Genomic DNA, 12,198 nt, shown 5'->3' on the forward strand with positions numbered 1-12,198 from the left:
TATTTTTGAAATTTTAAAGCATAAAACCAAGTTGATACTCAATTTTTTTCTCATTAAAAATCGTTAATCGGATGAATTCTGAATTTTTCCTCAAAAATGGACTTGAAAATCATAAGCAATTGATTTTATCCCATTATAAGTGATCAAACCAGCGGCTCCAAATTTTTTTTTTGAAGTAAACAGCCACAAAAACTAGTTTCCACTCAATTTGGTTCCAACAATAGATTCAAAAACCTGCGATTCTCAATTTTTTAAATAAATAAACGTATAAATCGTTAGCAGACGTAGTTTTGTCATTATCAGTTATAAAACCAGTGGTTCTCAATATTTTTGAAATTTTAAAGCATAAAACCAAGTTGATACTCAATTTTTTTCTCATTAAAAATCGTTAATCGGATGAATTCTGAATTTTTCCTCAAAAATGGACTTGAAAATCATAAGCAATTGATTTTATCCCATTATAAGTGATCAAACCAGCGGCTCCAAATTTTTTTTTTGAAGTAAACAGCCACAAAAACTAGTTTCCACTCAATTTGGTTCCAACAATAGATTCAAAAACCTGCGATTCTCAATTTTTTAAATAAATAAACGTATAAATCGTTAGCAGACGTAGTTTTGTCATTATCAGTTATAAAACCAGTGGTTCTCAATATTTTTGAAATTTTAAAGCATAAAACCAAGTTGATACTCAATTTTTTTCTCATTATAAATCTCTCTAATCCATTCCTCATAAATCTACATAAAAACCATTAACAATTGATTTTACCCCATTATAAGTGATCAAACCAGCGGCTCTCAAAGTTTTTTTGGATATAAATAGGCGCAAAAATCAGAGTCACTCAATTTGGTTTCAATAATAGATATAAAAACCAGTGGTTCTCAATTTCGTCTCACAAATACACTTCAAGATCGTTAGCAGCAAATTTTTTTCTCATAAATCTACATAAAAACCAGTGGCAGTAAATATTTAAGTGTAAAAAACTTTAGCAGTTAATTTTATCTCACAAAACCAGTGATTCTCAATTTTTACCCTCTCAAATGGATTTTTAAATCATTAGCAGTCAAGTTTTACACATTTCGAGGTGTAAAATTACCGGTACCGAACCTTTTTCTTAATATCAAGACAAAAAAAACGAGTGGTACCCAACTCTAAGTCATATTAAGATATAACAACCACTGCTATTCAATTTTCACGTGAAAAAAAAACAGTGGTACTCAATTTTTCTATCTCAAAAGTGGTACTCAATTTTTCTATCTCAAAATAGACTTAAATACCAATATTAGTAAGGTTTTTCCCATTTTAAGTAAGAAAACCAGTGGTACTCGATATTTATTCGCGGCAAAACCAGCAGTTCTTAATTTTATGCAAAAAATGAACGCAAAAACCGTTAGCAGTTGGGGTTTTTTGTATTTTAAGTCATAAAACCAGTGGTACTATTTTTTTTTTCAAATTTAAAGGCATGAAAACAATTCGCAGTAAATATTAGAAAACATGAAAACCAGTGGTTGTCGATTATTCTTCATTTTAAGTGGTACCGAATCTTTTTCCAAGTGTTAAGTCATAAGAACCAGCGGTACTCAATTTTCCTATCTTAAATAGACTTAAATAACAATATTAGTCGAGCTTTTTTTCATTTTAAGTAAGAAAATCAGTGGTACCCAATTTGTTTCAAGTATTAAGTCACAAAAACCAGCGGCTCTAAATTTTTTATCTCAAATAGACCATAGGTGGTAAAATTTATTGATGAATAAATATAAAAATGTGTGGCACTCGTTTTCACAATCAGTGGTACTCTATTCTTCACAAATAGGCGAAAAAAATCAGCGGTTCCCAATTTTTTTGTAGTAATAAACATAAAAACGGTAGTAATAGATATAACCGGGTTCCAATCAGTGTGATAAGTAACAAAATTAATTCGAAATCTAATTTCGAATTTTCCAAAAACAGGTTCTGGTGGGGCGCCGTTCGACCGTAATGGTTGGGGTGGCAATAGCCAGTTCAATAACCCAGCACCAAGCTCGACCGGCGGTAGTGCGTTCGGGAGCGGCGGAGGGGCCGGAAAAAGTACACAAGTAACAATTCCGAAAGACGTAAGTATCATTTACCACGAATAAACGTAAAAACAAACACCACACTATTTATTTTTCTAATCATAAGGCGAATAACCAGTGGTTCCCAACTTTTTTCACTAATAGACACAAATACCATCGTTGGTCAAATTTTTTTTTCAACACGATCCATAAAACCATTGGTGGCAAATGTTTTTACGTCTAAAAATCAGCGGTACTCAATTTGTTCCAATAGTAAATACATAAACCAGTGGTTCTCATTTTTTTATCACAAATAATCACAATTTCGACCCATTGTAATCAGAGGTAATTATTTTTTTTATATATATAAATTTATACCTAAAAAAAATTATCAGCAGTACTCAATTTTTTTTTCCAATATTGGTATAATAACGAGCGGTTCCCAATTTTCTATCATATCATTAACGCAGAATTTGTTCTTATTCTATAAAACCAATGGTAATGAATTTTTTTGGATATATTAGACTCGAATACCAGTGGCATTAAATTTCTTCTCGATAATTGACATAAAAATCAGCAGTTCTCACAGTGACACGTAATTTTTCCAAATTAAAAGAGAAAAAACCAGTGGCTCCCAATTTTTTCTCGGTACGAGTTTCAAATCCATCGGTACTCGGTTTTTTTTTGGAATTTACAGATCTATAACTAGTGGTTCCCAATTTTAAACATTTATACATATGAAAAATTTAATTATAGACTTGAAACTGTCGTTATTTATATGCATTTATAAACGAAAACCAGTGGTACCGAATTTACACTACGAATTTTAAAACCAATGGTACTCGCTTTTCCCATCAACAGCAGTACTCAATTTCCTTTCGTCAATATACTTAAAAACCAGTGGCATTCAATTTTAAATTATTAAAAGACGTAAAAACCAGCGGTACTCAAATTTCTTTACGTCAAAACACGTAAAAATCAGCGGTACTCAAATTTGTTCTATTAATAGACGTAAAAACCAGCGGTAATTAAAATGTAGCCAATAAATAGACGTAAAAACCAGCAGTACTCAATTTTCCTTTCGTCAATATACTTAAAAACCAGTGGCATTCAATTTTAAATTATTAAAAGACGTAAAAACCAGCGGTACTCAAATTTCTTTACGTCAAAACACGTAAAAACCAGCGGTACTCAAATTTGTTCTATTAATAGACGTAAAAACCAGCGGTAATTAAAATGTAGCCAATAAATAGACGTAAAAACCAGCAGTACTCAATTTCCTTTCGTCAATATACTTAAAAACCAGTGGCATTCAATTTTAATTTATTAAAAGACGTAAAAACCAGCGGTACTCAAATTTCTTTACGTCAAAACACGTAAAAACCAGCGGTACTCAAATTTGTTCTATTAATAGACGTAAAAACCAGCGGTAATTAAAATGTAGCCAATAAATAGACGTAAAAACCAGCAGTACTCAATTTTCCTTTCGTCAATATACTTAAAACCAGTGGCATTCAATTTTAAATTATTAAAAGACGTAAAAACCAGCGGTACTCAAATTTCTTTACGTCAAAACACGTAAAAATCAGCGGTACTCAAATTTGTTCTATTAATAGACGTAAAAACCAGCGGTAATTAAAATGTAGCCAATAAATAGACGTAAAAACCAGCAGTACTCAATTTTCCTTTCGTCAATATACTTAAAAACCAGTGGTATTCAATTTTAAATTATTAAAAGACGTAAAAACCAGCGGTACTCAAATTTCTTTACGTCAAAACACGTAAAAATCAGCGGTACTCAAATTTGTTCTATTAATAGACGTAAAAACCAGCGGTAATTAAAATGTAGCCAATAAATAGACGTAAAAACCAGCAGTACTCAATTTTCCTTTCGTCAATATACTTAAAAACCAGTGGCATTCAATTTTAAATTATTAAAAGACGTAAAAACCAGCGGTACTCAAATTTCTTTACGTCAAAACACGTAAAAATCAGCGGTACTCAAATTTGTTCTATTAATAGACGTAAAAACCAGCGGTAATTAAAATGTAGCCAATAAATAGACGTAAAAACCAGCAGTACTCAATTTCCTTTCGTCAATATACTTAAAAACCAGTGGCATTCAATTTTAATTTATTAAAAGACGTAAAAACCAGCGGTACTCAAATTTCTTTACGTCAAAACACGTAAAAATCAGCGGTACTCAAATTTGTTCTATTAATAGACGTAAAAACCAGCGGTAATTAAAATGTAGCCAATAAATAGACGTAAAAACCAGCAGTACTCAATTTTCCTTTCGTCAATATACTTAAAAACCAGTGGCATTCAATTTTAAATTATTAAAAGACGTAAAAACCAGCGGTACTCAAATTTCTTTACGTCAAAACACGTAAAAACCAGCGGTACTCAAATTTGTTCTATTAATAGACGTAAAAACCAGCGGTAATTAAAATGTAGCCAATAAATAGACGTAAAAACCAGCAGTACTCAATTTTCCTTTCGTCAATATACTTAAAAACCAGTGGCATTCAATTTTAAATTATTAAAAGACGTAAAAACCAGCGGTACTCAAATTTCTTCACGTCAAAACACGTAAAAATCAGTGGTACTCAAATTTCTTCAAGTAATAGACGTAAAAACCAGCGGTAATTAAAATGTAGCCAATAAATAGAAGTAAAAACCAGCAGTACTCAATTTTCCTTTCGTCAATATACTTAAAAACCAGAGGTACTCAAATTTCTTTACGTCAAAACACGTAAAAATCAGCGGTACTCAAATTTGTTCTATTAATAGACGTAAAAACCAGCGGTAATTAAAATGTAGCCAATAAATAGACGTAAAAACCAGCAGTACTCAATTTTCCTTTCGTCAATATACTTAAAAACCAGTGGCATTCAATTTTAAATTATTAAAAGACGTAAAAACCAGCGGTACTCAAATTTCTTCACGTCAAAACACGTAAAAATCAGTGGTACTCAAATTTCTTCAAGTAATAGACGTAAAAACCAGCGGTAATTAAAATGTAGCCAATAAATAGACGTAAAAACCAGCGGTACTCAATTTTCTTATCGTCAATATATGTAAAAACCAGTGGCATTCAATTTTAAATCGTTAAAAGACGTAAAAACCAGCGTTACTCAATTTTTAATCATTAATAGGCATAAAAATCAGCATTACTCAATTTTCTTTACATCAATATACGTAAAAACCAGCAGTACTCAATTTTAAATCATTAAAAGTCGTAAAAACCAGTGGTATTCAAATTTCTTCTATTAATAGACGTAAAAACCAGCAGTACTCAATTTTCTTTACGTTAATATACGTAAAAACCAGCGTGATTCAATTTTTTACATAATAGGTGTAAAAATCCGGTGATAACCAATTTTTAATCATCAATAGTCATAAAAACCAGAAGAACCATCAATAAAGATGAAAATGAGTAGCTCTAAATTCGATAATTATTGTTTCCCAATTTTTTCGTTTCCAAATCATCGGTTCCCAACTTTTTTACCATTTAAAAATATTTTCCTCGATTCCTTCCTTCCGTAATCGTATTTCTTTTTACGAAATTTGAAAATTTCTTGAGCCAAAATTGAAGTTTCGTTTTTTCGTTTGTTTAATCAGCTCGCAGGTGCCATAATAGGTAAAGGTGGTGGTAGAATAAGAAAGATACGAATGGATTCCGGTGCTAATATCACAATCGACGAACCTTTACCCGGTTCTAACGATCGAATCATTACAATCACCGGTAATCCCAATCAAATACAGATGGCGCAGTATCTGCTACAACAGAGGTGAGTCGAACGAATGTAATGATGTGAAATTTCAATTTTTATTGTAAATTGATGATTTTTTCAGCGCGAATTTCGGTTTGGGAAGGAAATAATCAAAAACCAGCCGAATGTTTCATAAGTAAATAAATATTTGTACGCTCTGATTGAACTAAACCGTGTTTTTAGCACTAATACTTTTTAATCGCATACATCGGTTCATAAATTCCTGGTCTAATACAAAAAAATTGATTCTATTATCTTTATAAATCGCATAGAACTAAATCTGGACGACGAGGAAGCAATTTTGACCAATGTTCCTATAATTTTCTATAAAAACTCTTGTTTTATTGAAAACTGTAAATGAAACATTGAAAAATAGATTTGAAACCAAAAAATTTGACAACGAAACACTAAAAACCGAAATTACAACACTAACAATTGAATTTGAACACTAAAATCTGAAAATGAAACACAAAAACTGAAATTGAAACACTAAAAACTGCTATTGCAACACTAACAATTGAATTTGAACACTAATAAAATTTGAAAACGAAACACAAAAACTGATTGAGATAAAACACTAAAAACTAATATTGCAACATTAATAATTTGATTTGAAACACTAATAACTGAAAGTGAAACACTAAAAACTGAAATCAAAGCAAGGAAAACTAAAATTAAAACACTAATAACTGAAATTGAAACTCAGAAAATTGAATAATGGAATCGATACATGAGAATAAAACACTAAAAACTGAAATTGAAACACTACAAAGTGAAATCAAAGCATGGAAAAATAAAATTAAAACACTAATAACCGAAATTGAAACACAAAAACTGAAATTGAAACTCATAAAATTGAAATATTGAATAATGGAATCGATACATGAGAATAAAACACTTAAAATTAAAATTGAAACACTACAAACTGAAATCAAAGCATGGAAAAATAAAATTAAAACACTAATAACCGAAATTGAAACACAAAAACTGAAATTGAAACTCATAAAATTGAAATATTGAATAATGGAATCGATACATGAGAATAAAACACTAAAAACTGAAATTGAAACACTACAAACTGAAATCAAAGCATGGAAAAATAAAATTAAAACACTAATAACCGAAATTGAAACACAAAAACTGAAATTGAAACTCAGAAAATTGAAATATTGAATAATGGAATCGATACATGAGAATAAAACACTTAAAATTAAAATTGAAACACTACAAACTGAAATCAAAGCATGGAAAAATAAAATTAAAACACTAATAACCGAAATTGAAACACAAAAACTGAAATTGAAACTCATAAAATTGAAATATTGAATAATGGAATCGATACATGAGAATAAAACACTAAAAACTGAAATTGAAACACTACAAACTGAAATCAAAGCATGGAAAAATAAAATTAAAACACTAATAACCGAAATTGAAACACAAAAACTGAAATTGAAACTCATAAAATTGAAATATTGAATAATGGAATCGATACATGAGAATAAAACACTAAAAACTGAAATTGAAACACTACAAACTGAAATCAAAGCATGGAAAAATAAAATTAAAACACTAATAACCGAAATTGAAACACAAAAACTGAAATTGAAACTCATAAAATTGAAATATTGAATAATGGAATCGATACATGAGAATAAAACACTAAAAACTGAAATTGAAACACTACAAACTGAAATCAAAGCATGGAAAAATAAAATTAAAACACTAATAACCGAAATTGAAACACAAAAACTGAAATTGAAACTCAGAAAATTGAAATATTGAATAATGGAATCGAAACATGAAAAATGAAAATAAAAACTGAAATTGAAACACTGATAACTGAAATAGAAACACCGACAGCTTTCGAATCGAGCAAATTAGTCCAAACAATCTATTTTCTTGGTAAAAAGGGACTAAAAATTAAATTATACATAATTAATAAACAATTGTTTAGATTAACCCAACCTAACCAACAAACCATTTAAATAATAACATTTTTTCGTATAAAAAGAAACAAAAACAGAAATTAGAAGACGAAAGTTCATTATATTAATAAAAAAACATACATGCAGACATTGAAACGTAACAAACCAATTTACAAATTTTGAAAAAAATTTCAACAAAACGTATCGTCCCAATTAAAAAAAGAAAAAATTTGTTTCACGAATTTATGACTCGTCCTTGTATACGTATCAGACCAGTAATTCACCAACCGATTCAAAAATATTTGTATATACCGCACGTTTCGTAATCCATTTAACACAAATCTAACATTTTTTTTTTTTTCTGTATCGACAAATTTTGATTGTGTTCACTACTAAAACGCGGTCAGCGGTGGATTGGGGAATCGTTAACTGGGTAGCGTTGTGTGGAAGACTAGTGATTTTGTTGTTCTGTTTTTATTAACAAGGAATCACTAATCATCCCATAAAGTTATCCGTCTTCTACAACACCATTTCCTATATATCGGACAAACAAGGCTAGAAACATCACTATGGATATTAGACCATCAAAAAGGTGGATAATCGAGTAGAATGACACAAATACGAAGCAGTAGATGAAATTTTAAGACAACTCGGAAGAATTGAAAAATATTTCGAAAATACAACCGTAAAAGCTGTCCTTGGACCACCACTTTTTCGAGCATGACCAAGTTGAACTCGACTATAACACCATAAAACAGCGATTTTACTTGTCCCCACAGGAAATGATGGTTTAGACTTGTCCAAGATTGTTTAGACTTGCTACGGCATCTGCATTTAACATTCCTCAACGTCTTAACAATGATATTTGATCAGACCACGAGTGTTTTTCCAATTAAGATTTCATTTGATCCTTTAGCTATATGTTCGATTCATTTTAAGCCCACTATAAGGCTCTAGATCAAAATATGGAGTAGTCTCCCTTTTTATAGGATTTGTTCACACTTGGACGTGCCTGAAACCTACTGAGTACTGTTCCCAGTAGTATTGAGATCCAAAAATACCCGCTCCAACTGGTTTTATTCCTCTGTGTACCGAAGAGATGCACTTCGAGATTGTTGAAGTACAAACAACTGCCTTATCTCATACAGTACCACTATATCCATATTTTCAATCGTTCATGATGTAACTGTCTTCGTTGACATCTCATTAGACCACAGTAGGGATCTGGGTCTGGGTACACTCTGGTAGCCACATTCTGTTAGCTGGTGGTTGTAGGGTTTGTCCACAATCCTACGGTAACTTTGACGAATCTGAAACGTACCGGGTGCTTTTCCTAGTGAAATTAAGGTCTAAAAATGTCCATTTAGCCTCATTCCAGCCAAAAAGATGCATTTTGAGATTGTTGAAGTACAAACAGCTGCCTTATCATACATAGTACCACCACCAATACTTTCAAACAAATAATCCGTTGTCATAACCATCTCCGTTGCCATATCATGATGCCACAGTGAGCCTCTGGGTCATAATATGGAGTAGTTGTCCTTTTTCTGTTAGTTAGTGCTTATAGAGGCCTGAAACGTACCGGGTGCTTTTCCTAGTGGCATTGGGATCTAAAAATGTCAGATCCAGCTGGTGTTATCATGTTCGTGGTGTCATAACCATATCCGTTGACCGTAACAAGTGGTTTGGTTTAATTTTTGAAGATACCAAGACCCAGGATATAAACCGTACCAAAAGACACATATATCAAGATCTAATGGTGTCTGCAGTTGAACTAATTTTCATCGGTGAATGAAATTTTAAAATAAAATATGGACAATTAAAGCCCCAAGAATCACTTTGAAACAATTAATTTGGATGCTTTTCCACACTACATACATTGTTTTAAATTTTCTTCAGATGGACCAATATTTTGGAATCAATGACTGTTTTTTGAAAAAATTTTTGTAACGTTATGTATTTTGTAAATAACAATTAATCTTTTCGTAAATTTTATTATAAAATTCACACTATTAAATATAAATTTGTTTATAATTAATTTTTTCTTTTTGCAGTGTGCACAACAACACCGACCGTAATTATTAAGTTGAGTAAAGGGGGCCTATCGTACGAAAAAGAATGAACATTTTTTTGTCCATTATTTTTATTAATTTCAAATAGTGTAACATTCCATTTTATGAGCATTATGGTTGGTTAGATCGTCACATACATTTTTTATAATACGAAAATAATTTCCCCCCCTATTTTTATATTTTCGACCTGTATAAGTTGATTTTTATAAAAAAAATGGGGAATTTATTCTTATATTTCTATATTTTTACAGAATATTTACTTTATTCAATTTTTTTGTTCCTCCTTTTTTTGAAAAAAAAATTATCTGATACTTTATTTAAAATAATTTATAATAAAATTTCAAGTACTTTTAAAAATTCAAATGTATGTAAAAAAACTCCTTCACTATCTCTGATTATTTTTCGTAGAACTAACTTTCTATAATGTGAATCTAGTTTCGCAAATTTTCATGTGTGGTAAAAAATGAACTGATTTTTTGGATTACCCTTGTACAATTTGAAAAAAAAAATACTACATATTCAAAAAGTCGCAATTTTCTTCAATTGGTCAGTTTTTCAACAAATTTTTTATCTAAATACTTAGAAGATTTTAAAATGTGCCCCTGTATATGAAAGTTTTGCATAAAAATAGTACAATAATAGCGATTCTTCTTTGATTAATCATTATACAAAGGTGTCATAATAAATTCGAGACTAAAATGTGGATTAAACATGGAGAAAAGTGAAACAACTTTTAGGAGTACCCCTGTATGTGAAATTTTCGTAAAAAATTAATACCCAACATAAAAGAGTGAATAATCGCGATTTTTTCAATAGTCACTATATAAGGGCGTTAAAATATATTTGAGAGACTAAAGACGTTTCAATACGTCAGCTTACAGGAGGAAGGTGAATTATTATACAGGGGTATTTTAATGAATTCGAATAAACGACGTTAATAACTTTCGAGGGGTGTTTCAATTTTTGGAAGTACCCTCGTACATGAAATTTTCAAAAAAAAAACAATATTTTCTTCAATTAGGTACTATACAGTGGCATCAAAATGAACTTTTCGAATCCCCCTTGTACATAAGATTTTTTTCTAAAAAATAGTACAACTCTCAAAATAGCGTTTTTGCTCAATCCAACACTTTACGAAGAGTAATTTAATGAATTTGATATTTTTAGGTTCTATAATAAACGAAATTATTTTTAGTAGTACCCCGGTACGTATAATTTTCGTTAAAAAATATTAATAATTATGATTTTATTTAATTAATCGCTGTAAAAAGATATATGATTTAATTTGAAACTATAGACTATTAAAATTTCGAAAACATTAACGGAAAGTTACTATACGAGGGTGATTAAATAAATTTGGAACCGAAAAATTCGTACAGACAAGGTGTATAAACAAAAAATCAGTTTATTCCTCGAAAATAATGATTTTTTTCTCTATTTTAGTATACATTTATAAGATTTAATCGTAATTATTTTGTATAGTACTAATTTGAAACTTTAAATATTAGCAGTACCGTTTTAAAGAATCATCCGTTCTTTACTGTAGAGTACATTGCGTAAAAAATCAGTACAAATATTTAAAAAAATTTTCTCCTTTGACATGCGAAAGCCACATTTTTTTATATATATATACTAATATCATACAACCAAATGTTAAGTTCTAGTAATTTTAAATGGTGTGTACTCAACTGTCAGGTGTTGACGTATCTATCATAAAATGTAATGAGATAATAAATATTTCAATAAAAAAAAAACTTTTTCCTATTTTCCTTTCCGAATTCCAGGTTTTTCAGAAATTTTCGATGGAAACAAAAAAAATCAATCAACTACCCAGCGCCATTTATACACAACTATCACATCACATAATTACAAATAAAAACCACGATATTAAACAATGTTGTCAAATATTTGTACTATAATAAATAAAGATCTACAAATATATCTAAATCCGGCAACACTGTAGTTTATTTTTGATTTGAAATAACTTGACAAGTGACAGGTCTTAGTAATTTTATATAATAGTGTTTACTCAACTGTCAGGGGCAATGTTGCCAATTATTTCTTCCAAAAGATCAACAATGATTTCTAGTCACTGTCACTTGACAGGTAAAGTTAACGAAGACGTTAATTCTTTTATCTAAACATGCGTCCAACAGTATAATTGTATGTGTTGTTTTAGTCCTGGTTATTTGACAGAAAAACTGGATAGTGTAGAAAACAATATTCAAACCACTGTTAACTTATATAGGTAAACACTTACTTAAATCTCGAAATTCTACAATTTATGAATGAGAATCGTAAAACATTAGTATGTGAGTAGGGTGTAGACACGTACACTGCGTCCCAAATGATCTATTGTCTTCTGTAGTCACATAAAACTAACCTTGAATA

The 12,198-nt window shown here is 30.1% G+C and overlaps 1 protein-coding gene across 1 annotated transcript in view; it reads left to right on the forward strand.

Moving 5' to 3' along the window:
* Positions 1 to 11,561, forward strand: part of LOC130449975 (heterogeneous nuclear ribonucleoprotein K) — a 32,979-nt gene extending 21,418 nt beyond the window's left edge. Inside the window, exons 10-12 of the mRNA XM_056788115.1 lie at positions 1,949 to 2,091; positions 5,656 to 5,825; positions 9,790 to 11,561. Of these exons, the coding sequence (XP_056644093.1) occupies positions 1,949 to 2,091; positions 5,656 to 5,825; positions 9,790 to 9,820 (344 nt within the window). The 3' untranslated portion in view covers positions 9,821 to 11,561. The remainder of the gene's footprint in view (positions 1 to 1,948; positions 2,092 to 5,655; positions 5,826 to 9,789) is intronic.
* The last annotated feature ends 637 nt before the right edge of the window (positions 11,562 to 12,198 follow it).

Source organism: Diorhabda sublineata, chromosome 10 (assembly GCF_026230105.1).
Source record: "Diorhabda sublineata isolate icDioSubl1.1 chromosome 10, icDioSubl1.1, whole genome shotgun sequence".
Lineage (NCBI taxonomy): Eukaryota > Metazoa > Arthropoda > Insecta > Coleoptera > Chrysomelidae > Diorhabda > Diorhabda sublineata.